Source organism: Lissotriton helveticus, chromosome 4_1 (assembly GCF_964261635.1).
Source record: "Lissotriton helveticus chromosome 4_1, aLisHel1.1, whole genome shotgun sequence".
NCBI lineage: Eukaryota > Metazoa > Chordata > Amphibia > Caudata > Salamandridae > Lissotriton > Lissotriton helveticus.
The window spans coordinates 1,370,172,733-1,370,200,628 of NC_136063.1; the positions used below are offsets into that span (position 1 = coordinate 1,370,172,733).

Below are 27,896 nucleotides of genomic sequence, written 5' to 3' on the forward strand. Positions count from 1 at the left end.
AAGGAGAACACTTCAAAATGTTCTGTTTTTAAAAGATGCTGTAAGATGACTCTGGTGTGTCTGCTCATTTTAGTTCTGCTCTGGTTGGTTCTAGCTGTGATTATCCCTTTAGAAATGAATAGAGAATTACACAAAGTTAATTTAACAAGCAAAGCTCTGGTTAGCCAAACTAAACATAGTGCATCTGCAAAAGTTATTGATCATCAGCCTAACATTCATCAAGATAAATCAATAGGTGATTTTTCAAGTAATACATTCACAAAGCTTTTGAGTGAATATGTCAAGGTAATGGATGCAAAAGACTGTTATGTCTGTGTTAAGTTACCTGCTTCTGTTTCTGAGGGAGTAACATATAATATGCTTCCTCTCACTTATGCTGTAACATGTAGTGTATTAACTAGTTTATTTTATCAAACTGGACGTTTAGAGTATTACTATTCAAATTATGATGAGATTTTTGCTAATGTTAAGATTGATAATGCTTTAAATAAGCATAAGAAAGCAAAACAAATGAGAGAATATTTCCTTGTTACTAACGAACTCACATATGAGTATGCTTACAAGAATAATCTAACATGTAAATTAAGTGCTGAAGGAAAGAAATTTTTGAATATGGTTGAAGAGAGAAGAGCAATTTATAAGAGGAATGAATTAGTCAAGCAGACTAAAACTGCTTTCTGGCAGAAAGAGGATGAGAAGTTAAATGGTAAAATGCTTGAAAATATTGCAATTCACATAGACAAACCTGTTAGTGGAAAACTTTGCATTAGAAGAGATAACACACTTTTTGATAATTATTTTGTAGGTGCAAGTAACTGTGAAGATACTTATCAGATTATGGGAGGTTGGGGATTTAAAGGTGGAAAAGATCCTATCTTTCCTGGGATTTATTTTGTTTGTGGTGACAAAGCCTACTACAACCTTCCAGACCATTGGTATGGAACTTGTTATGTGGGAATTGTTTTTCCTAAAGTGTTTCATGTTGACAGAGATTCAGAAGGATTGTTTAAAATTCATAATTATGTAAATAGAGCTAAAAGAGAAACTTTTACTGAAGTTCTGGGAGATATTTTTCAAGCTGTAATTCCTTTTGTTGGTATAACCCTAAATGCAGGGAGAATCAGAAAATTGTCCACTATAGTTGATAGATTATCAACTGACACTGCTGATGGATTTCAATTAGTGAATGTTGAAGTTATTGCAATTAGATCTATGGTAATTCAAGACCGTCTTGCTTTAGACATACTCCTAGCAAAAGAGGGAGGAGTCTGTGGCATTTTACATGTTCAACATTGCTGTACATATATACCTGACGAAAGTAAAAATATTGAAATGTATATTAAGAATATTACACAAATGCATTCAGAGATAATTCCTTTAGAAGAAGAAGATTTTACAGGGAAACTTTCAAAAAGGTTTCAAGCAATTAAAAACTGGTTTCATAATATCGGAAGTTCAATTCTTGGCAAGATTCTGGCACCTTTGATTGTAATAGTATTCATTTTTGTTTTGACCAAATTAGGTTGTTTGTTACATAAAAGAAAGAAACAGTTGAAAGAAAAGAAAAGAATCTATAAACTCAGAAAAGAAGAAGAAAGGGAGATCGAATTACAGGAATTACATAGAGAGCGTCATGTTAATTGCAAAGATTATGCAGAAACAGACTTTTAGGTTAACTGATACAAATGAATTTGAATCGATTTCTTAAAATTTTAATTTACCAAAATTTTGAGTGCTGGTGTGGTGATTTGTTAATCACCAGATGAGGGAGTTGATGGAGCGAGATAGAAAACAAAATTTTGTTTAAACTCGCAAAGTCATATTTCCATAACATGAATAATAATATTAATGATTTGTGATATGTCGTGCTAATACAACTTAGATTAAACTTTACACGTGGGGGGACTAACATATGTGCTCATAAACGTGCATAAATGTTGCATCTTTTTGTTCGTGCAAAATAATAAAATAAATTATTGTTTTCGTTTTTGTCATTACTAACTGCTGCAAACTTAAAAGAAGCATGTGCTTGTTTTGCTTTTCCTTGTCTGTGTGATGTCATTTCTACTATTCTAGGTGCATATGGGTCTCATGAAAAAACGGAGACTGGTAAATATAAACGCTGCTTTATTTGTTTGCAATGGCTAGGTAACATTTGATTAATCGGGTGGGTTAATTAATTAGTAAAACTTGGGGTGGATACAGAATCTACATTATTTCTTACATTAATACTTTTCTTGTGTTTGTTTTATATTAGAAATCATAAGTTGCCTGCTTTTGGGCCTAGTCATTTGAACCGCAGAAAAAGAGTTGACATATAATTCTGCAGAAAGTCACGAGACGCCCATTCTGAATTAAAGCGTTTATTGAAGCTGCATTCACAAAGCAAAAACTGATGAGCTGACATCATTCTGTCGGACATGGCCAAGGTCGAAAGTGAACATTTTGTCAGTCCTTAACTTGGCATCCGCGGAAGTATAATGAAAGTCAATGGACGCTGCGAGAATGACTTAATACATTTGTTGCGACATGAGGAAGCTTCTGGCTTCACGTGGAAGGAACAATGGTCTCTATGAAATATGATTTTATGGAACTTTTTTAGAATTGGGTGACATGTCACTTGTCACTCTCAACCAATGGGACGTCGAGGATTTCTGAAAACTTTCCTTTGCTAGTTTAGTTAGCGTAGAAAGGTATAAAAAGTCATGCCCTTAGGGTTGGGCTGGCTGCTGCTTTCTGACTTTCCGATGAGGGCGAAGTGCTGCTGGACTTTGCGTGGAGCACGTAAGAATCCTCAAAGAACTTTACTTTAATTTCTATCTATTTAGCTTATTTAGGGACTTAGGTTTTAGAAATGCTAAACTTTAAATATTCACTTTGAATTTTGATTCATTTGCTTAAATTGTATTTTCTCTTAATTCTTTACTATCATGCTTACTTTATTGCTAATAAAATTCATTTATAAAACCTCCAAATTATATACCATAATTTAGTAAATAAAATCTTACTTTTGACAAACAAGCTGGTCTTGGTTATTCAGAAGTGTAGGTTACTATTAGCTAGATCACGTCGCCTATGGTGGTCGTTTAAATGGTTGGGTTTTATTCTAATGACAATATTCTTTCGGCAAATGTATAAATATGTATATAGTTTGTAGATAATGTGTATAAAGATTTATTCTGACCACCTGATTCAGTAGGCCCAAAAATATATCAGGTTCATAAATGGGTCCATATTTAGTATAGAATTTTGTTTATAGGTTATGAAGTTGGGTAGCGTTGTTTATGATATATTTTCTATAGCCCGCTGGATCAAAAGCAAGGGAGAGGCAAACAATTAATCAAAATGAAAACAGTTCATGAAGTACAAGAAGTACTCCATAGATTTTGAGCTCGTGGTAAAAATATATCCCTTTATTATTCTTCAATTGTTACCAAACAGCAGGGCAGGGCTTTGTATACCACAATCCATATCCAGTTCAAGTCCTTGCTTATCACTCAGATTCCTCATCTAGCCAATACAGTTAAAGAGAAATGAATAGGCAGTGAGTCTTTGAATCCTTTTATTCTTCTGAAGTTACTTGGAGCCCGCAGCATGCCCCACGTCTATTCTCAGATTTAGGACTCATCCAGCTTAGTTTTTGAAATTTTGATCACTCTTTGCCAAATAAAATTCAAAGTTAGCAGATCAAAAGCTGCATGACAAACCGCCAACTTTTTCACTGTATGACATAGTCTTCCAAAAAGAGGCTTGGTGGATAATTACGAGAGTGCTATATGTAATTAAATGGACTGTGGTTCTTACGGAGCGAATGATGGCTGTCAAGCCAAATGAGCAATAAATAGATATGTTTCTACTGCAAGTGCAAAATCAGTGGAGTACTTCCTAGACTTAGTGCACTGATTTATTGTTAATGTTGATGAATCTCTTGCGCCTCCTTTGCTTTGTAGTAAAACCACGTTTACCTACATTGAATACAATACAAATACTGTAACTTTCCAGCTCAATTTTTTTGAAGTGTTCATTGTTTAAAATAAGAGTAAAATTGCATTTGATAACAATAGCGATGCAGTAAAAACCTACTAAATTCCACTGAAAAAGCAACTAACCGGCAGATAAATGGGGGAGATGGGGCTTGGCGGAAATTAGCATTGATGGTAATATGTTCACCATTTGTTCTTTATATGGGCCGAATCTAGACGACTGTGAGGTATTGGCGCCAACCAATAATCTTTTGTGGTGACCTGAACATTCATATTGAAGCTGATTTTAATATTAGGTTAAACTGGAGTTATAAAGGGCGAAAGATTAGGACCTTTAGAGCTCTCCGGGAACTTGTCTTGGGGAACGGACTTATTGACGTTTGGAATAGATCGCGGCCTACAACATCTGGGTTTACTTTTTTTTGGCCCCACATCACAAGTTTGTACGTTTGGGTTATTTTTTTGTCTCTCAAGATTTTATAGACAAAGCCCATATTGATAATATGCCACAGCTTATCTCAGATCACAACCCCGTAATATTGGAAATTCAATTACCCTCCCAAAATACAGGCTTTAGAAACAAGTGGTCATTTCAAAGGAATTGGCTGCTGGACGATGCTTATCTTCAATACATGGCTAAGATCATTAATGAGTTCTTTCTGTGTAATAACGAGACTGCTTCTATCCCAATTGTCTGGGACACCTGTAAAATCCATAATCAGAGGAGAAACTGTCAGTTACGCCAGCTTTGAGCAGAAAAATAAACAAAGTGAATTTAAACAAGAATTAGAAAGGGTGATGAAGGCAGAATTATAACTCGCTGCCAATATCAAAACTGGTCTGGGCATTGAAAATGCTCAACGTGATTTAACTATTGCACGTGCTGTAGCTTATTCCTATTTAGCTGACCAAGCGTCCAAATATATGCAACATAAGACGGAATGCTATGAACTAAACGAACAAACGGGTAAAATATTAGCACAAAGGCTTAGACAGAAGGCAGCTTTCAATAATATTATTAAAATTGTTGATCTAAATGGGGTAACTCGGGAATCGAAAGTAGGAGTTCTAAAGGCGTTTCGTGACTTCTATCAGTTGTTATATAATGATCCGAATGAAGGTATCGAGTAGAGAAAAATACTTTGGAATATTTGGAGAACCTTGAAAACGTTGATTGCATGAAGCTCCTTGAAATACATAAAGTCGCTTCAGCTGCTCCCATTGTATGGGAAGAGATTGAACTGGCTATTTTGGGTCTTGCCCCAGGGAAAGCAATGGGACCAGATAATATTCCGTTGGAATTTTATCGTACTTTCCGTAACATATTAAAACCAGAGTTACTTAAAGTCTACCATCTCACTTTTATGGGCTATCCTCCTGATTCTTGGTCTATGGCCACTATAGTCATTTTTAAGATGAAAGGAGGGTACGGAGCTCGGGTCATATAGACCAATATCCCTTATTACTTCAGATAGTAAGATTTCCTCTAAGATTCTCGCTAACAGGCTAAATGATCTTATGCCCAGGTTGCTTTCCAAGATCCAACATGGATTTATTAAAAAAAGGGACACAACTGACCATGTTAAACCAATTATTTCTTTACTAGATTGGGCGCAGGCCACGGGTTCCCCGGTCGGGATTGCCCAGTTGGATGCTGAAAAAGCATTCGACAGGGTCGACTGGGGGTTCCTGTGGTCTGTGTTGGAATGGAAAGGGTTTCCTATAGAATATATAAATGCAATACGGGCGCTATACATTAACCCCAAGGCCGTCATTCGGATAGCTAGCGAGATTTCTGATTTTTTGCCAATAACAAGCGGGACAAGGCAAGGTTGGCCTTGTTCCCCCCTGTTGTTCGCATTATATATTGAACCCTATCTGAATAGACTAGAGAAAGAAGCTGACATTGCTCCGGTAAAGATTCATCAAGTTGACTTTAAAGTTTTTGCATATGCCGACGATGTCGCTATAGTTACTTCTGATATTAAAATGCCGCTACCTAAAATAATAAAAGAGGCCCAGGAGTTTGGCAAACTCTCGGGGTATGAATTGAATATCGCCAAAACGCAGTTGATACATTCAGCTGAGGGTCGGCCGGATGATATTATTTTTTCTCCTGAAGCCTCGTATCTCGGCATAACGATATCTGCAAAAATAGATGACATTGTACGGCTTAACACAACCCATATATTAGATTCAGCTAATAGGATTTTGGGGAGATTGGATAAGTTACATTTATCTTTGTTTGGTCGTGCTAATGTACTTAAAATGGCAATATTTCCAAAATGTTTATATTTGTTTCGTTCGATACCCCTGCTGTTTCCTTCTGAATTTTTCAATAAGTCAGATAGAACTGTTTCTAGGTTTCTTTGGGGCTATCGGCGATCCAAGAGAGCTCTTAAATGGTGTACATTACCTAGGATTAGGGGTGGCTGGGGGGTACTGAATTTTCGTTTATATTACTGGGCGGTTGTACTAAGATATATGGGAATTTTGATTTTTGAAGACATTCCTATGGATGAATTAATTAGGTCATCAATTTATGAAATGCTTCTGGGGAAGGAGGTACGACAATGCTTGGTGACAGTAATAGAGCCTAGCTATTACAAAATTTAAAATTATGCTAGCAGCACTGCAAATCTGGAAGCAGTTCAAAAAAATATTTAACTGCTGTCCCGAGTTGAATTATTACACGCCTTTGTTGCATAATCAGATTTTACCTGGAATCTTCAGAGGCCCGGTAATATTGAGATGGCACTCCGCCGGAGTGCGCTTATTAGGAGATTTATACCAAGATGGGCAATTAGTTTCTTATTCTTATTTGCAACAAAAATATACTTTACGAAGAATGGATTTTGTTCAAATACCTTCAAATTCGAACCTTCTTGGAGGCAAAAGCCCCTAGAGTACAAAGTGCATTTGCAAAAATGGACATGCTAGAATCTAGTAGAAAGAGCAGAAGAATTGGTGTAATATACCAGATGATGGTAAGTAGGATGCAGGATGATTTGTGTGTTTATATAGATAAATGGCAAAGGAAATTAGGAATTGAGAATGTTGATCTACTTAGAGCGATAGAGTTGTCTAGCAATGTTTTATTTAATGGCTCGTTTAAAATTCAACATTTTATGTCCATTTTTGATTTATATTACTCCCCTGCTAAACGAGCTAAATGGAAAGTAAATAGAGGAGAAAAATGTAACCGATGTAATTCTATCGCTGCAGATTCTATTCATATGTTTTTTACCTGCCCTAAATTACTTCAATTTATCACGGATGTACAATTTTTTTTAAATACTAGTTTAACCCCTTCGACGCTGATGACGAGCTGGGCTCGTCATGAGGTAGCCTCCTCGCACGCTCATGACGAGCCCAGCTCGTCACGTAACATGCGAATCCGCAAATCTCAGCGTACGGGCGGAATTCCGCCCGCACGCATGCGGTTAAGGATACAAGTTGCACTATCGGCTGAATTAGCAATTCTTGGAATTCAGACAGATCAAATCGGTATAAGATCAGTGGAGGAAGAAGGCTTTTTATTTATCTCAGGGCATGATTAAGATGTTCTCGTGACCTATTTGAAATTTCTAGCACTCAAGATTAACATTGTGATATTGTGACATTTTAAAACTTGCAACTTAAAATTGTGTTATTTTAATACCGCGGCGTGCTTTTAATACTGTTGCATTCTAGTCCTGTGTTTACACAGCTTCCTGCTTTGTTCTTATTCCTGCCGTAGCCCCGTTCCACCACGGGTTTTCCCGCTTGTGTGGAGGGCACGCCGGCAGAGATTGGGTCCCCGCTCCCATTGGCTGCTCTCAGTCAGGTGGGACGCGAGATACGTGACCTGACGTATTTAAATAGGATGTCCCTATTCGCGCACAGCGAATTTCCGCCAAAGTCAAGCCCGTATGCGCCTGTCCGCGCTGAGGACGGGCTGCAGGACGGGCTGTGCAGAGAGAAGACATCGTTGGGCAGCCAGGTAACATGGTCTTATGCCTATACGGATATAGTTGCTCTTAAGTCCCCTTCCCTTCCCTGTCACCATACCCTTCCCCCTGAAGCTTTTCTCTGCTCTCCGGTATGCGGTTGCTATACCCGCAACAACGAGTCCTGTTCCCTTCATCCCCCTATAATGCAGTCATCATCTAATACCCCCTCTATGCCAACCTACAGTTCGGAAAGGGGCTTTCTTTTCAATGCCAGGTCACTAATTAAAAATAATACTGCATTCCATGAGTTTGTTACTGACAGAAGCCCTTCATGGGTTTTCATCACCGAAACTTGGGCGTCTGATTCGTATGGTCCCGAGCTCTTGTATGCTATCCCTGAGGGCTATGCACTACACGGACTGGACAGACTAGGACGCAGGGGTGGTGGGCTGGCAATCCTGTTTAAAGTCTCCTCTGTTTGTCGTATTAAAACTCTCTCTGCGCCTTCAGACCTCTTCCAGGCTATTCACTTTGCTATTTCTTCCTCTCCCTCAGTGTCCTTCACCAGTCTCCTCATATACAGACCCCCCTGTCCCTAGATCCTGCTTTAGCCTTAATCTACTTAAAATCTTGGAACCCTACTTTGGCAAACCCCACCTTACGATTCTGGGGGATTTAAATTTTCATCTAGATGATCTTTGCTCTAAGGACACTCTCTCCTTGGTGGACCCCCTGGCCGCATCAGCTGGTTAATAGTCCTACCCACCTGGCTGGCAACATCCTTGATGGGGTGTTCTCTAATGACCCCAGACTCTCCGTAGGCCCCCCTATTCCCCTGGTCTGGTCAGACCATCTGGCGGTTCCCTTAGAACTTAAAACCCTTCCCTCTTTTTTACCTCAACATGGTTCTACTAACAAAATATTTAAGCGGAACTATAAGGGCATCACCAATGACTCTCTTGCCCCCTTTATAGCGCAGACTTTTATCTCCCCCTTGAAGGATTCCAGCGATGCTGCACTGGACCTTGCCAATTCTATCTCCAAAGAGGTAGATCTGTTAGCTCCTGCCTCTCTGCGCTATTCAGCTAGGCGGAAACCTTCTGCCCCCTGGTTCACGGAGCATCTTAGACTGTTGAGGCAGGGATGTAGGAGGCAGGAGAGGCAATGGCGGAAAACTTGGAACCCCATAGATAGAGAAACACACAAGCTTTTACTTGGAGAATATAAGACTAAGGTCATCAAAGAAAAGCAGGACTACTTCTCCAGGCTCACATCGTCCCTCACGTCCTCTAGGGAATTATTTAAGATTGTGGATTCCTTGTGTTCTCTGCAAACTCCTGATCCCATTATAGGTACCCAAGAGCTGTGCGACAAGATCGCACAGTTCTTTCGTGCTAAGATCGCCGATATCTCTCTCACTCTGGAAGCACAGAGAGATCTAATGTGCTCCCGTCCTCTCCCGCCTGAACCGGTCTTAGAGTCTTGGGCTAAAGATCCCTCAAAGACTCTGACCAACTTCCCGCTCCTTACTCTCGACCAACTAGACTCTCTGTTAAACAGGACAAAATCAGGTTCACCAATGGACCCTTGCCCTCTGAAGGTTCTGAAAGTTTGCAGGGAAATCCTGCTGCCCCCTCTTCTTGAGGTAATGACCCAGGCTATGACTCAGGGCCTTTTCCCTGCATCCTGGAAACGGGCCATAGTAAAGCCATTACTTAAAAAGCCCACTTTGGATCCGGAAACCCTTAAAAATTTCCGGGCAATTTCTTTATTGCCTGCTCCAGCTAAAATGTTGGAATCACACATCAATCAGCATCTGACTGCTTTCCTTGTTGCCTCTGGGTTCCTTGACCAGTCTCAACATGGCTTTCGAAAATTCCACAGCACTGAGTCGGTGCTCACAGTAGTGACAGACAATATACGATCAAGGGTCGATCGAGGCCAGACCACTCTTCTGGTCCTCCTCGACCTGACCGTTGCCTTTGATACCCTATCTCCCTCAACTCTAACTGCTCGTCTGAGGGAGATAGGGGTGGAGGGCCCAGCGTTGAGCCTTTTGTCCTCTTTCCTTGACCATAGAGAGCAGAGGGTCAAGCTAGGAGAGTTCCTCTCCCCTGCTAAGCCTGTGCAATGTGGGGTTCCACAGGGGTCGGCCCCGAGTCCGCCCCTCTTTAACATTTATGTGGCCCCACTTGCTAGGCTAGTAAGAGCTCAGGGGATGGAGGTGGTGTCATACGCCGATGACACCCAGATCATGGTGTCCCTCTCCCACTCGGTGAGTACCTCCACGCTCAGCTTCAGGAACTGCATGCAGGCAGTCTCCGATTGGATGATTTCAAACGCTCTGAAGCTGAATGGAGAGAAAACCGAGGTCTTGATCTTCGGTAAAGATCAAAACATATGGTCCAATGAATGGTGGCCTCCATCTCTTGGAGCCTGTCCCGTACCGTCAAATTCCGCTCGGAATCTTGGCGTGATTTTCGACACTTCATTGGACATGACACAACAGGTCAATAGAACGGTCTCTACCTGTTGGGGAGTTATTAAGGTGCTTAGAAAAATCGCCCATTATCTCTCCCCTCAAGCCCGCAAACAGACTATGGTTGCCTTAGTTACATCACAGCTGGATTATTGGAACGCCCTATATGCAGACATCAATAAGGGCCTTATCCAACGCCTCCAGACTATCCAGAACGCGGCTGCCAGATTTGTTCTGGACGTTCCTAGCACCGCGTCTGCTACTCTTGCTAGGAAGAGTCTTCACTGGCTTCCGATCCAGTCCAGAGTCTCCTTTAAAATCCTATGCCTAGTTTTCAGTGCTTTATCCGGAGGCAGCTCTGAAGCCATAAGCTCCCTTCTGAGTCCCTATACCCCTAGCAGAAACCTACGTTCTGCTAATAAGAATCTCCTCTCCGTCCCTCGGACAAACAGTCAGATGGGGTGGAAGAGCTTTTTCATCTGTGGCCCCTAAACTGTGGAACGCCCTTCCCTCTGAGATCAAAATTCAACCTACTATGGCTCTTTTCAAGAAAGCTCTAAAAACGTGGTGTTTCACTAAGGCCTACCATTAATCTTGCTCTTTGACCCCACTTTTTTTTTTGGCTAGGCGCCTTGACGCCCTTTGGGGTTAAGTTGCGCTATATAAATCTGGCTTCATTCATTCATTCTTTATTCATTCATTTATCAGCATGTCTGCATTTCGGTTTCGTATAACCTCCCAGTGGCTAGATGCTGATCCTCCAGCTTTCAATCATTGGCAGACAAAATTATTATCCATTTATCAATTAGAGAATGCAGTGTATAAACGGAAAGGTCGGATAAGAAAGATGGCTGGTCAAAAACTTTGGGCTCCTATTGCTAATTGGATATGACAGCTCTCCCTAACTATAGATAACTTCCCCAGAAATCAATGCTTACAACATTGCCGTTTTGTTTACACATTATTCTGTATTTTTTTTTTTCCTTCCTTTCTTATCGTTGCTCGAAGATAAGAGAAACGAATGATTGTTCTGCCGGATTTGTATTTGTACTTGTATCTATATATTGTTCCTTATTCTTTTTTCCTTTGTTGTTGTTTATTAATTATTTTATTTTATGTATAACTATCTGCTGACATAAAACGAATAAATTTTTTTTTTTTTTTTAAATAAATACGTTCCAACGCTATCACACTAAATGACAGAATATACTATGGGGCTCATTGCCAAAAAGGCTATCTAGATGTACGGAAATTTAACCCATATTGGTAACTCCTGAATTAGCACCAAATTTCTGACTTTCTCTGAATTCACAAGCAACTCCAGTAGCACTTCTGAAAATCTGTGACAGTCACACATTTCCAGTGGTACACAAGTTCGTAGCCAAATAGGCACCGGGAAATGCAGCAGGTCTGATTTTGCTCTTGTACGTATTTCTGGACGAAAGATATACATAGTCGTGTAAGGGGGACAGTGAGATATAATATGAGCTGAAACCCTTTACAGTTTAACCATTAAATGCCAATACATAATGAAGAAATTCTTACTTTTATGTACTTAAACCCTTGCACACAATAGGGCCACTGCGACTACCCACTTGATTGAGTTAATTCAGAACCACGCGGAATTTACCAAGTAATGTTTTTTTACATCCGAAATCCTAAGATTGCAATAATGCACACCCTACGAGTCTGCAGGCCATTCCTTTTTTTCAAAGTCTTTAATTAAAACACTGTCCTTCATTTTTGGATTAAGGGGATCAAGGGGTCTGTACTCACCACAGCAAACACTGGGGCCACGCTTGATAATGTTGCTTGAGACGTGTCTGTGGTCAGGTGTCGATACAATTTCCCTGCAAAATTAAATTCAAAACAGTTGTTGGAAGCTTTTATTTAAAGATCGCCTTTAGTGCCACAAAGCTCTTATCTAAATTAGGGGTAAATGTTGTTATCCTTTTTAGTAATAACATTTAAAATGATTTTTTTCTTCCTTCAGTTGAAACCTCCATCAATAGTCTCTCTTCATAAAGTTCTTGGAAGTGTCTGCACCGCTGGATAATGCTCCTGAGTGAGTTTAAAGGGGACATTTTATAGAACAAAAATACGGTAAAACTAGCTATATCAGGTGAAGATGAGGTTGCCACCAATCTACCATTTGGAGATTTAACCTTCATCATAACACCCATTTTCAGAGTGCAAAAAGGCTAAGGAGACTTTGAAAGAGTCAGAAAAAAATGGATTGGAAGATTGGATATTTAAGTGAGTTATCTAGAAATGAAAGAATCTTATAGTTTAAATCGCATTACAATTAATAAGTGAAACATCGCATTTAAGTTAGGTTAGTAGAAGATCTCTTATTTGTGGTTAATAAGGTTGAGGCATAATTTGTCTAAGTGGACCCGCGCTTGGTGAGTTTAGCTCATTATTGAATAAGAGAATGCACAAAGTGTATTTTGCCTCTTTCCACCCAACAAAGCAGTCTACCTTCAGTGATGCAGTACAATAAACAGAAGTGGTCCCAGCAGAACAACTTCTACGAACACACAATTGAAAACCAACAGGTATAAATTTGCATACACTTAGGGATCCATGTTCAATATTATTTAATCATATCAAACATCCGAAGATGTTAGCAAGCCAACAAAATATCTGGAGATTATTTTCAACAATAGTGCCCCATTCGAAAAATGGAGAAGAGGGGAAGGTTGTGTGTATCAGGTGAGCGTTGGAAGTGAAAGGAAAGGTAGGGACATTCATAAGCATCACAAAGCTATGTACAAAGGGGGAGGCTTATCCAGCCAACCAATGAATTATTAACAATGAAATAGCCATTTTTTGTGATACAAGGGCACAGTGAAAAAGCACTGTTGACTAAACTGGCAACAACATGTAACAAAAGTTGACGTTTTCACCCCGCTTTAACGTAGGTTGCTTTGGTCCTTACACGGGGGTCTTCCTCAGGACTGTCTATGGGGCACCGTGGGCCACCCTTTACTGGGTAGTCAAAATTATGTTTGTCTGGTAAACTCCTAGCGCAGAGAGCAGAATGATGGTACTTAATAGGCTTTGGCTCTATCCTTGATACGCTCAATCCATGTGTATATATACAGGGCCAAAATTAGCTTCAAGGGTTTACAGATTAGTTTAAACTCGTGTGCCAGTTGGGTCAACAGTGCTTTTTCACTGTGCCCTTGTATCACTAAAAATGGCTATTTAATTGGTAATTCATTGGTTGACTGGGCCAGGTCCCAGTGGCTTATTTAGGTTATACCCTTTATTTGTAACAACCTGCAATGATGTGCTGCAGGGATCTGCATTATTTCTGATTCTACTTAATATCAGCATATGCCTTGGGGAGAATTATTTGGTCATTTTGATTTAAATGATCTCCGATGCAGATGACCAACACAGCTCCTGCTGAGCTTCAACCATCAGGTCTGAGGCAATATCAGATGTCTAGGACAGTACCCCAGAGCCATCCGTGACTGGACGGCAAGGAACAACTATTTTAAGCTAAATAGAGACAAGACTGATATTTTAAAAACTGGAGGAGAGTAGTAGATTAGGACAGAGAGGCTGCTTCACAATGTGCTAAAAAATCTTCCCACCGTGGTGCCCAAAGTCAAACATCTGAGCATTTGGTTTGGTCAATATTTGGACATTAGCATCCAAAAGAGGAAAGTTTGGTCCTCCTGCTTCATGCTGCTTTAGGCAATCAAAAAGATCCTGCCAATCGTTTCCATGAGAAGGAAGCCACAATCAATGGAGGACTGACCGTCTCGCCTTCTGTATTACAGCATTGCAGTTCACCTTGGGATTCTGGAAGTCTTTTTAGAGAGGCCGCTAAGAACTGCAGGACATGACATGACAATACATGGCCTGTATTTCCCACAAATATGTCCATATATCAGCAGCTCCAACACCCCCTACCCTTCGTTGGCTGTAGATAAAGCTACATATCTTATTTAAGGTACCATGTTTCATGCAGAGTGCATGATCTAGAACTGGACTGGCCTTTAAGTCTGACATTTTAGCTTCCTATGCGTCAATAACACCCCTGAGGGCTGACAGCTTTCCTGTTTCATGACAATTTTAAAAGATGAGGTTAACTGCTTGCCACAAACATTAGGTAAAAGAGCTGTAAATTGGGCAAGCGGATTGCTGTTTGCTTTTATTTTGTTTTCCCGCTTTTGTTCATTACATATAGAATTATGCATGGGCTAAAAGTAATTTTTTCCCAATATTTCTTTTTTTTAGTGAGAATGTATTCACTGTCTCTAAAATACCATCATCTGATTTATTCTTCTAAAAGTGGTACATTTTTGGTTGTTGTGTTGGCTTGCACATGGTCTTGACACGTTTATTGATTTTAATGTCGTGCCATCTTAGACATCCTTGACTTACCAGCTACTGACCTATTCAGTCAAGTAGAGGCTTGCGTGTGTTGGGAAGAGCACGGAAGAAAAAGCCTGAAGGTGCATTTGCTCCTTGGTTCTCACAAAAAGCAGTTTTCTTTAGTAGCGCACAGCCTGTCTTCTGCATTTATGATACAGTCGTAAAATTGTTTCAGCAAGTTACTGTTATTCATTCAAATGACCACGTGTTTGAGTTTAGTGCTTAGCAAATGACCATAACAGCTTGTCTATCTCCTACCTCATTCTTTATCGAGCGAGAGCAGGCTGCTCTCCAGCAGTCATCCGCATTGCTGCACTCCTCAGCTGAACAAAACAGCCTTTTTGCAAAGGCTGCTGATGTGTAGTTCTACTTCACCCTATGCCTTACCCATAGATATAGGAGTGACCCATTGGGCATCCTTATGTTTGTATGATAAGTTAATGAATGTTCTTAGATTTCAAATATTTCCTTTCTTGTCAAGAAAAACTGTCCCTGCCCATGGTTGCGGACGATATCTCACCACAGTAACTTTCACAATACTGTGGTAGTTACTACTGTGGACATATTATGGCAGGACACTATTTTGCCATTTGATAGTGTGACAAACAACTGTACAGACACCATTCACGAGCGCTTGGGCTCTCCCCACTTTTGGAAGTGGTTGTGCGCCCTGTAGAAACAAAGAATCCCACCATGCATGGCAGATTCTCTTATTCTCAATGTGCCAGCAGGTCAAGCTGTCTAGGGGTGCTAGTAAGATATGTTGCCAGTTTGTTCAATATATCACTGGTGTGGCACGAAGAGTCCAGAGATGCCAAATGTGCCATTGGTATTGAGAGATGAAAATTGAATTTAGTTTAGGCCTAAATGTTCTGGGCATGGTTCTATCACAGGCTATAGATATTGTCAGTAGTAGTGAATGTTTTGACAGCAACGATGGAAGTGTCACTCCCTCACAAAATAGGAACATAGCAGTATTGCAGGTTTCCCTCCTCCAGAGGATACGTACAGCATGACAGCAGTAAAATAAGCATTTGTCTCTTATAAAATACAAATGTAGTGAAAGACTCCCAACTTTCATAGAAATCATTTATCCCATGCAGTAATATTCACATTCACTGTGATTTTTTCACATTCCTTCAGTATACCGAGACTTGTAGGAGGGTTGAGAGGCATATTGGGAAACAGGGAAGGCAAAAAGGGAGAGCAAATTACAGGGAAAACGAAAGGGCGTGGGGTCCTACGTGAGAGACAGGGTGGATAGAGAAGTATAAAGAAGTATTATTAATGTGGCTGCCATTGTATAGGATATATAATATGTGTATATTTCCCTGTGCAGCATTAGTGAATCAGGAGCAGTGGTATCAATACTGAGAAGTTTAAAGGGCCACTGATCCCCAATTATGATCATGTTTAACGATGTGTAAGGGGAGGTAGATGGATCAAGTTTCTTAGCTTGTTGTAGGGCCCATTGCAGCGCCAATGCTCTACAGTAAATTTACATTCCCTGTACATTTTTCCTGTTTATCCAGATGAGAGAGGGGATCGCGACAGGGCAAAGAGAAGAGGGATAAACAGAGAGGAGAGATGTGGGATACCTAGGAAAGGTTAAACAGTAGTGTCGACAGTGGGATGACATATACCCTGAGAGAAGTTAAATATACACCTGAACTGGAGGGACGGGCAGGAGTGTGGCACACATACTTTTACAGCAACAAGTTATGAGGTGCGAGGCAGGAAATGGTGGCACTGGCAAAAGGAAGGTGGTCTGACTCTCCTCTCTCCAGGGCTGATCTCGACACAGGGTGATCCGTGTAGCCACCAGCATGGTTACATTGCTAGGTGGATTTTTTAAATTTCCTCTTCATCTACAAGGATTTGAAATACGTTTTCTGATAGCTACTAGGTTCAGGGTTGGGAAATACGCTCACTGTGAATTTTCGCTTTGCATGTGCTTCCTTTCAGGTTAGTGACCAGAACAGCTCCTTTTAATGGGACTACCCTGACAGCTGAAAATCCCACATGGCACGTTCCTGTGCCTCCGTCCTCATTACAAAATGTTCAGTGTTTTGTTCTCAATGTGGCCACCCCTCCCTCTCCAGTTTTATTTTCATTTCCTCTAAGTCTCTGGGAAAGTGGGTATGTAAGGAGAACACAGAGAGCCGCTCAAATAATAGAAAGAGGAGAGGAGAAAGCAGCAGAGATGCCTGGTGCTGCTGGGTACAGAATCAGGATCAGACTGATAAAGAAAATAGGCCCAGGCACGAACTTATAAGTGGACTGTCCACACTGACCTGCCGGAGCAGCACTTCAGGCACTGCCTGGTTGCCCTATAGGTACAGATTACGATAGAGGCACTATGGAAGGGAATGTCACAGACAGTGCAAGAAAGAAGAAAATACCGTAAGAGGGTTATGGAGTGCCCCATCCTGGCACTGCACGGAAAATGTGAAGGGACAATGAGAAAAGAGGATATCATTGTAATTACACAACATAGGAAGGTAGCTAAGTGAGTTAAGTGGTTTTTGCTGAAACTTGGCTATAACATACTGGTCATCAGTCCTTACTCAGCATGGCCCACTCAGCCATTCATGCTTTCAATGGGGAGTATGGTCACTCAGTGAGTACCCTTACAAACTGTGAAACTCTTGCATTTAAAAAGTGTGAAGTGATGCAGAACATGTTCACAAGTTGTTGTAGGCTCTGCAGAAACAACAGACCATTAATGGCCTAACACAAAAAGTGTGTACCATGAACACTGACCGCTGATTATGAATGTGCTGGCTGTCTTTGACTTTCTATTTGGAGCATGCTCAAAAAACAGTTCTCGGGTATCCCCTTTGCTTTAAAATACTGGAAGGTCAATGTATGCAAGTGTAACACGTACATGTATGTGGTGGTCACCTGGGCTTAGAACAGAAAAAGTTCTCGACGGGGGTTCTCACAAGATTTTTGCTCCTCGCTGCTGGGCTCACAGTCCCATTGCTTGAAGGCAGGAGGGAAGAAGATGAAGTGCACTAGAGCCTTTCCTGATGCTCTTTGCATGCTTTCAGTTTGTAACAGTACAAGAAGCCCATTGTGAACAATGTCAGGACGTTGCAGATGCAGTTATCGTGATTGACTTAGGTGCAGCCTCGGAAAGGGCTGTAGCCTAATGAAACCAAGTTTCCTTCTCCAGGGAGATCACAAGCTCCACTCTATGCCGGAACTCTACCCTATGTGTGAGGCACCTAGCCCCAGGGCAGTTCACGGCAAACGTCGGCGTAAAATACGTGAGGATTCACACCTGCACACTTCACCTACCAAAGGTGCCTAGTTGCATGATCCATCAAGAGATGGTCAGATAAGACTGTGAAAATAGTAGGACATACATATTGAATTGGATGTTTTTTAATGTGTCAGAATTACGTGGCCTTTCCCAGACACCCAGGAAATGGGCAGGGCACCACCCCATCACCTTTATCTACCAGCTCCTGCTCAAGAACTGAATGGCGTTCAGTCTCAACAGTGTCCCCCAAATACACCAGAAGCCATAAAATCATGGAGGCCTCCCTTTCAGTTATGAATGAGACCATCCGCGATTACAGGAACTATGTTCTTCTTGCACCTGGGATGGTAAAACCCGAAAACTCCACAGCCCCCAGACAGTCCAAGTTTTTTGGTTATCTATACTAGCATAATTCCCCAGGTTTTTGCAGAGGCTCCACTGAGCTAGTTTCTATGAGTTTTGGTGCAGGAATAGGTGCCATTCTTTTCAGTAATCAGTTTGATTAGCACCCCTGATAATTTGTGTAATAGTTGGATTTAATATAGGACCCTTAGCTTCTCAGGGTCTTTGCTAGCTCCGTAGGTGAAGCGCTGTCTTTCAAGTCGTTCTTTGCCCCTCTGCGATGTGAACTTGTACTACTACTTCTATTCATGTGAGGTATCCAGATTTTTGTGAAATCTGGTCACTCTACCTCAACTTGAAGTTCAAGATTCCAAGTGGGGTTTCCCAAACCATTCACTCTCCCAGAGATCGACAAGATGAGCACCAATTGCGTAAGGCAATTAACTACTGTATCTAGTCTGAAGAGCTCAAGAGACCCCAGACAAAAGCTAGGGACAGCGGGCTCACCAGAAACGCTGACAGAAAGTGGGGTGCAATCAGAGAGAAATGGGGGTGCCAGTAACGGATGCTTCCGAGACTCTACTCCTGCTCCAGACTGAATGCAGGGCACCAGGTGCTCCCCCTCCAGGCTCAATGCCATTCCAAGCATAGTCCACGAACGATGCCCCAACCTTGCATGCACCGCTCAGGAAACAGTCAGCGATAATTGCTGACCCTACAGGGCGCTAGAGGCAAGGAGAAACCAAAGAGCAGCCTCTGGCCCTCTCCCCGTGAGGTGAGGGAAACAATGAATGATACGGCTCAAGGAAACGCCCAAAAAAAAAAAGGAAAATAAACACCCAAAACTAGCCTATAAAGAAGAATCCAGATAAAAAGGCAGGGTAGAGATCAGCCAAAGCCAGGTATCTCAGGCCACAAGGGTCAGAAACGCTGCGCAACACGTGCCGAGAATAGGGAGATGCACAACCATAAACACATGTTCACCAGGCATGTGGCAAGCAGGAGCAAAACCATACGGCAACACATTTCCAAGCACATATAGCGGTCATATAAGGACTGAAAAACACAACTCACAGCAAGATAACTGGGGAAAATATCAGAAACGGATAGCCAGCCTCCAGCAGGAAAATAGTCTTGGGAAGGGGCCACACAGCAACAGCTCTCTTATGCACACACTAGGCGAGGCACCTTTGGTAAAACCAGTGACACAAATAGAATTGACCCGGCCCCTGTCAGACTCTTAAAAACTGTGTCGCCCAGCATAACCCCCATCATCAGGGATCTCATTAACACCACTCTTTACCAAGGCTCAGTCCCTCCCAACTGGAAGAGCGCTGTCGTCAAGGCCCTGTTGAAAAAACCTCAATTGAACCCGGACGACATGGCCAATTATAGACCCATTTCGCTCCTTCCCTGTATCAGCAAGATGGCTGAGAAATTAGCTAACGTGCAACTTTCCCAATTCCTTGAGACTAACAAAATTCTGCGTCAGTCTCAAACAGGATTCCGGCCGGGCCAGGGCACGGACACTGCCCTCCTCTCCGTCATCGAGGAGGCAAGATGCATCCTGGATTCAGGAGGATCAGTGGCAGTGATCCTCCTGGATCTCAGTGCCGCCTTTGATACGGTGGATCACCGTGTCCTCCTTCATCGCCTGGCCAGGGCAGGAATTGTGGGAACCGCATATGCATGGATCGATTCCTTCCTTTACGGTCGTTCATTTCAGGTGTGGGACGGCAATTCTCGCTCAGACCCCTTCCCTCTCACATGTGGAGTGCCCCAGGGGTCATCGCTTAGTCCCACCCTGTTTAATGTTTACATGGCCCCCTTGGAAGATGTTGTGACCCCTTACGGGATAAAAATAGTAAACTATGCTGACGACACGCAACTTGTCGTTTCTCTTTCGCACCTTGACAAGCACCCAGATAATCTACTGAATTGCTTGCAGGATATCCACACCTGGATGTGCGAATCTTCCCTGAAGCTGAACGGTGCAAAAACCGAAATCATGCTCCTGGGCAACAAATGGTCTTCCATCCCTCCATCAGTTTGGCCGGATGCCTTCGGGAATATCCCCACGCCTAAGAAAGAAATTAAAACACTAGGATTCTGGCTGGAGCAGGACCTCTCCATGAAGACCCAGGCAGCCAAGACCGCTGGAACATGCTTTGGCCTTCTGCGGTCAATTCGTAAGATTCTCCCGCTCCTTCCCCCCCTATCCAGGAAAATATTGGTTCAAGGGCTTATATCAGCTCGGCTTGACTATGGGAACGCCGCGTACCTCGGAGCCCCTGAATTCACCCTGGCCAAGCTCCAACGTGCACAAAACGCTGCGGCGAGGCTCATTTTGAACCTCCCTCCCAGAGCCTCGACCAAACCGGCCCTCAAAGCTCTGCACTGGCTTCCTGTGCGCCAGCGAGTAGAGTTCAAGGCCCTGTGCACCACGCATAAACTTATTAACGGGGCTGGCCCTGCCGCCCTTAAAGACCTGGTCATCCCCTACAAAGCCCCCAGAAACCTTCGCTCTGACAGCGAACATCTGGCCATAGTTCCTAAATTCAAGAAGTCGCGCACCGGTGGCCGCCGCTTCTCGGTCAATGCCTCCTTAAAATGGAACGCTCTCCCTCGCAATCTGCGTCTTGAACCCTGTCTCCCCCTCTTCCGTAAAAAACTTAAAACCTTCCTTTTCCCTAAATAGTTCCCCCCGGTATCCCTTCTCCTGGATCTCACAACTCTATAGCGCGGGGATGCCCTCGGGTCACCAGGCGCTCTATAAAATATAAAATAATAATAAATAAATAAGAATTCCTGCTAAAGCCACAATTCGATCCCTCCCTGTACTCATGAGACCACTTCACAAACATACCCAACACTGATCAGACCACCCAAAACCGAATTGTCAGAGAATACCGAAACCACCCAGTAGGATTAGGAGTGGGGCTCAACGGCTTATAAAAATAAGATCTGTTTGTGAATACTATTATAGTAATCACCCATACTCCACTAATCATGGAAATGCTTATTCAACAGGGGTCACCTTTCAATACCTCACCAGATCGCAACTGTTCGGTTTATGGGATCAACCCTGGGATGAAATACAGATTCTCCAAAACCATTAATAACAGAGCGTAGCTAACTAGCTGAATTAAACACAAACGACTCCCAGAAGACCCAAACCCAGAACTGCAGTGTTGCAACAAAAGTTATGTATATTTATATGGCTATGTATGATCTGCTTACTAAGGGTAGTCCTACACTTGAGTACTACAGAGGAAATGCCAAGTCAATGGAGTGTCACTAAAAGGGAACTACAGCGCCTGCATAGAGACCTCTTGTATGTTACCTACAATTACACCAAACATCCCCCATGAACTGCACAGGGCCTTTTTGCAGGTCACATGGCACCAACACGTGACCTCAGTTGGCTCCCAAGTATCAGACACGTCATGTTATGTCTGCTCACTGATCCCACAAGCTGTAGGAGCAGATAAGCTTTACTTGTCACAAGAAGTAGCCGCTGAGAAAGCAAAATGCCTTATTCACCTCTTCCTATGCAGAATAAGAACCAAGATCCAGCCCAACAAGATAGAAACACACAGGGTTATTGTAAACATAACCTGATACAACACCAACCTACAGCACCATACATCCTCACTGAATCCACTGATATCTAAACCGAGCTGGACAGAATGCATAGGAAGGGCACCATAGGGGAAGATATCACATGGCCCGAGATTTCCAGAAAAGATTTTTGGAGGTAGCAAAACCCCCAACTCAGTGCACAAACGTGTTTCCTCCAGCTTCCATCTGTGGACCAAGAGGGGCTCTTAGTGTATCCGGGGCGGTCTTCTTAAACAAGTGATCTCCCGACATGGAATTCCATGTAGGGTCGTCCAACTTGGGGCTAATAAAGGGAATAGGTTGCATGGGGGAGTGTTTTATGAAAGTATGACTACCTCATGTCAGGAAATTTGAGACACCGATGTGGCTCGATACACTTGATTAGAAGGGAAAGGATAACCTCTGATTTTATGGACACTTACACTGTATTCCTTATGTTTCAGAGGAAAAGGAACTTTTCCGATGGGCACAAATGCCAACTACAGAGTGATATTAATATATTCCAGATATGCAATGGGGCACCACCATGCTGATGGATTACAACTGGCAATGTGGTGAGCATGCCTACACTCAGCTTGTTCCTGGATGGAGGGGACCGTGTCCCACTGGTTATCTTGCACACCCCGACCATGGTCATTCCTGTAAATGTCCTATCTGACTTTTATCAGCACCTGTTAAAGGAAAAGATAACCTTGCTGCACCAAACTCATGAAAAGAGAGCTTCTGACTATTTTGTCTGGGCACAGTTCAAATAAATTACAGAAGAATTTAGAGTGTTAAAGTAAGCACAGTTGGGTGCAGGGGGTTGACACCCTCCTTCACCCTGCAGACATAAGCTTATGCCCACTGGCTATAAATCCCCTGGTGGGAGATGCTCAAAATTATGAACAGAACTGAGCTTGTTCTCAATTCTATCAAGGAAGAAATGCAAGCAATCAGTCTCATGGTAAAGCAGCACCATTATGTATGACTTAATAACCACAATGGAGGGAGGGGTCTATGTCAAGATCAGAGCAGCCTGCAGTACGTTCATCTCAGGGAATGACATGTACAATTGAACACTGACACTTGCCTTTCAAGCACTGCACAATCTACAGAGAAACATGCTTGAAGAGGGAGGTGCCCTTGAGTAGGAGTAGTTTGCGAACTAGTTCTCCTGGCTCCCACAATGGATATGCGGTTATGTAAATCACTGTTGCCAGTTATCATTATGTTGCTATTGATATGCTGGGTTATACAATTAGAGATCACCTGCTGAAAAAATGGAGTCCTCAAACTGGGAAGAATGCAAGTAATTAGGATGGTAGTTGTAGCCAAAAGTGAGCATAAGGATCAACAGGCCCAAATAAAGTAACTGTACAAATGCATGAGGTAGATAGTGTAGCTGAAAAATCAACTAGAGGAGGGATGTTAATATAGAAATCAATGTGTCCATTGATAAAAATGAAATTTCAGCCTTATTAATAGAATCGCCCATTTTGACCTACACATCAACCTCAACTCGCAAATATGTAGTCAAGCAGGCTCTGAGACCTATGCCCTGGGTTACTAATTGATAGATCACAGGTGGGAGGGTGCATAGCTGGCAGGCAATTACTCAGGCAGGAAACTTGGTCAATCTCACAGATAGGCACAGCAACATTAAAATGGTCAGGGGAGATTGCCCCAATAAAGCACACATGTCCAGAGGGGGTACACGTACGCTCCTAAAAACACTATAAAAAGTCAGATGCCACATGAGTTCGGAACACATAGCCAATAAGGACCTAGTACACGTAGTGATCGAGCACTCCCCATGCCTGAAATATTATCCACTGGCCACATTGTATCCACGCAAAGTGGAGACTCATCTGTAGTAACCAATAGACTATTAATGTATGACTCCAAAGGCAACAGCCAACATTCCTCACCATGTATTGGTACGCCATAAACATATATAATCTTTTCGCATTTTGTATAAAAGGAGGACATATACCCATTTGTAAATTGAGACAATCCTCAGACCTCGTGCCATTACGTTTTCTCCTGGTAGTAATGTATAATTAAACAAACTGTTACTGCTTTGCCAAACACCCCTTTTCTTTTGTTTTTTAAATGATGTCGAACTCAAGCAACACAAGTGAATTGAGTCATTACCCTGTCTTCTTGACATGTAAAGTTTCTATTTCAGATCAAGCCTTTTCTTTCACAATATAAATTGGTCAGTGTTGCAGGGGATATTTTAGGTGAGAACATTCGCAGCACTGTGTAACTCAGCCTCTCTCAACACCATAACCACCAATTGCTGTGGTAAAAAAATCAAACAAAGGGAATGACAGCTAGCACACCCAACTTATACAAAGGACACAACCTACAAACATCATTGGAAAACGCACTATTCTTATAATGCCGATTATTGTCATGAAACATACACAATAATGCCAACGAGGTAACTACGGACTGCTAGTCCTGTGAATAAATTTAGCATTAACAAAATATAGGTTATCGCTGAAACAGTACATAATCTTAAAAAAAATACATACCCTTGCTTTAACAGCCCAGCAAACATTTGAATGTGAAAGTGATGACTGTGCGTGCGACTCTGATGTGCCAAATTACTAGTAACACTATATTTCCACACCCATGTAACATAGGTATAAAAGTTAAACGAAAGATTACAATCCTTTTCACCTAAGAGAACTTGAGGGAGCATTACGATATTCCAACAGCAGTAATTAGCATTAATTTCAAGATCATCTATTTGACCAATAAGTAATCTAGACCGAATTTTGAACCATAATTAATCTAAAGAGACTTTTTATTTGTTCCCTTTTGCTTTCGTGTCACTTCTATAATACATTCATGACCGCAGGAGTCTGAATTCAAAAACGATGAGGGTGAGGTAAAGAAACTGAAGCTAATGAGAATACTCGTCACCGCAGGGGTTCAGCCCCACACCCCATATGTGTAATACAAAGTGAAAGCGTGCTGTACTTGTGCGATCACTTCCGGATTACCGAGGGCTGTGGATACAGATAGGCACATGCCGGTGATGTGTCTTCTAAGTGTACAGTTCCAGGGCTTTGGTATACTTTTAAGTGTTTTCACTGTTAGTGAGACAATGACATCAATGTTTATCTAAGAGGAAACAAAAGTAACATTGAGCGCACCCAAGTAGAATTTGCGACTGTTCGTCCCCCTGCTCAGTGCAGCCGATGCAACGTGTCCAGCTGTCAGGTGCCTGCAGCATCGCAGACAGGAGCCCCTGGGAAGTAGGGGAGCACGACCGCCCAAGCGGAGCCAGCAACTTCGCCCAAGTAATCGCGTCAGCTCCATAAGTGCCGCTCCGGGTTTATGCGTGCCACAGAGGGCAAGCACTTCAGAAACTACACTAAAGGATGGCAAACCGGAGCTATAATCGTCACGCGATTAAAATGAGACATAGAAGAAGGACCATAGTGCCGGTGTTCATCAGCTGCAACTTCCCACTAATGCAAACGAGGCGGCCATCTTGATAGAGTAGCAGTTGTGTAATGTATAAAGGCAGTCAAATTGAAACTAGTGTTAAAACCTGTACATAACATCCAACATATAGCTGTTATATGAAAGATAAACCTAAAAAAAACAATAACTGGGCATTTTAAAAATATTTTTTTCACAGCACAAACTGTGTTTTTTATTGCCACATTCAGACTTTTTACCACCTTCGCTGCGGTGGTTATTCCCCCGCTGTACTGCGGGGGAGGGGGGTGTTGTGAAGTCAGCACACTAGTAGTTGGGAGTGGGCGGAGCTAGGGGGGCAGAGGAAGAGGAGGAGCGGACACAGGAAAGAGGCAGTTAGAGTAGGGACAGGGAAGGCAACAGAAGCATGCAATAAAGCTCCAGTAGACTAAGAATCTGAGTCTGTGTTTTCTTTGTAGCACGATGCTACAACTGGCGACGAGGGTGGGATAGGCATGTCCAGTGCCCCAGAACCCTATCAAGAGCCCCCTGTCCTGTGCAGTGTCTAAGGAAGAAGAACGCTGCTGTGTGGAGCCGTGCTGCCGTCTAAAGGAGAAAGGCCAGCAGTGAGTGACCCTCTCCCCAGAGCCAGGGGATTGCCAGAGGTCTGAAGGGACTGAAAAACGAGCGCCAGAGCGTCGGCAGGAAAGAAACGCTTCATCGCGCCAAAAACGGGACCCACGCTTGATGCGTGTAATTTGGCGTGTCCCAAGTGAAACAGAGGCCGGGAGCCCACCCCGACTCTGCTCTGCACCCCACAGTGAAGAAGAGGTACCCAAGGTACAAGGAAGTGCCCTTGGAGGATCCGCTGGCAGGCGCCAACGAACGCAACGTAAGCTGAGCTCAGAACGGAGCTCAAAGAATCCCGGCATCGGAAAACCTCACGCCCGATGCGTGAGGTTTGGCATGCTGTCGGCGTAAGTGAGAGCGGGAACTGTAACAGTGAGCTGGGAGCCCACCCCAAGCTCACCTGAGGACTGCTGTGGCCTGCTGTGGCCGAAAGAGAGTGCCTCCTGGTGTGGACTGCCCCTGCGAAGGTCCACTGTCAAGCGCTGCTGAGCGCGGTAAATCTGGAGCCCGGCGTCGGAAAAACCTCACTCCGAATGCGTGGGTTTTGGCACGCCGCCGCCGAAGGACCCTGCAAAGTGAGGCGGGAGCCCACCCCAACCTCACCTGACTGCAGTGGTGACCAGAGGGAGCTAGATCTGGAGGGTGCTGCTCCTGAAGACGACTGCCGGTGAGTCCTGGGTGAAGAAAAAGGGCTGAATGCAGTGAAAGAAAGTAGTGCCTGCAGACAGCTACGGCGGCCATCTTTGAGTCAGGCAGGCTTTAAGGACATACCCTGTGTGGTCAATAGGCGGCCATCTTGAAGTCAGGCAACAGCAAGAAAGTGAACAAGCTTTGGCAAAAGTGAACAAACATTGACACATGCAAATCAACAAGCATTGGACAAACGGAAACAAGTATTGGCGAAGAGTAAATAAGCATTGGTACATGCAAAGACAAGTATTGGCGAAGAGTAAACAAGCATTGGTACATGCAAAGAAACAAGCATTGATCCATGCAAAGAGACGCAAGCACTGATACATGCAGATCAACAAGCATTGGACAAATCGTGGTAAAGGAAGAAAACAGGCATTGGTGAAGGCCAAACAAGCATTGGCAAAAACCAAACAAGCATTGGCAAAGACCAAACAAGCGCTGGCGAAGACCAAACAAGCAGTGGCGAAGGCTGAACAAGTGTTGGCGAAGGCCAACCAAGCACTGGCGAAGAACCAACGAGTATTGATAGGAGCAAATAAACAAACATTGGTATGTTGGCGAAGGCCAACCAAACACTGACGAAGACAAGTAAACAAGCACTGGTAAATGCAAAGAAGTAAGCGTTGGTAAGGCAAATAAATAAGCGTGGATAACGGCGCGTGGACAACAATGAACAAGTCTTGGCGACCAAACAGAATAAGCACATGCTAACACGAGAGTGAATCAACTAACAAGCAAGAACAACCACAAGAGTGACTTAACAAACAAGTGTTGACAAAACAAAGGTCAGCACGGGTGGAAACGCGAACAGTGAGAAGTCTTGGCGACCAAACAGAATAAGCACATGCTAACACGAGAGTGAATCAACTAACAAGCAAGAACAACCACAAGAGTGACTTAACAAACAAGTGTTGACAAAACAAAGGTCAGCACGGGTGGAAACGCGAACAGTGAGAAACGCAAGCGAATGCGCAGTGGCAAATGTAATGAAGCAACGCGTGTCCATAAAATAACAGAAGCTACAAGCAAACATAAACAAAGACAACGCATAAATAATTACAACGGAACGAGCACAAGCCAATGCAAGTGTGTAGTAGCCGATGAACACACACAACAAGCAAGTGAAACCCAACATT

At 42.8% G+C, this 27,896-nt stretch overlaps 1 protein-coding gene across 1 annotated transcript in view; it reads right to left on the reverse strand.

Moving 5' to 3' along the window:
* The window catches only part of MRS2 (magnesium transporter MRS2), a 168,747-nt gene extending 143,336 nt beyond the window's left edge, over window positions 1-25,411 (reverse strand). The window contains exons 1-2 of the mRNA XM_078687927.1: window positions 25,167-25,411; window positions 12,171-12,244 (exon numbers count right to left, since the gene is read on the reverse strand). Coding sequence (XP_078544053.1) covers window positions 12,171-12,244; window positions 25,167-25,332 — 240 coding nt within the window. The 5' untranslated portion in view covers window positions 25,333-25,411. The remainder of the gene's footprint in view (window positions 1-12,170; window positions 12,245-25,166) is intronic.
* Window positions 25,412-27,896: the final 2,485 nt, after the last annotated feature.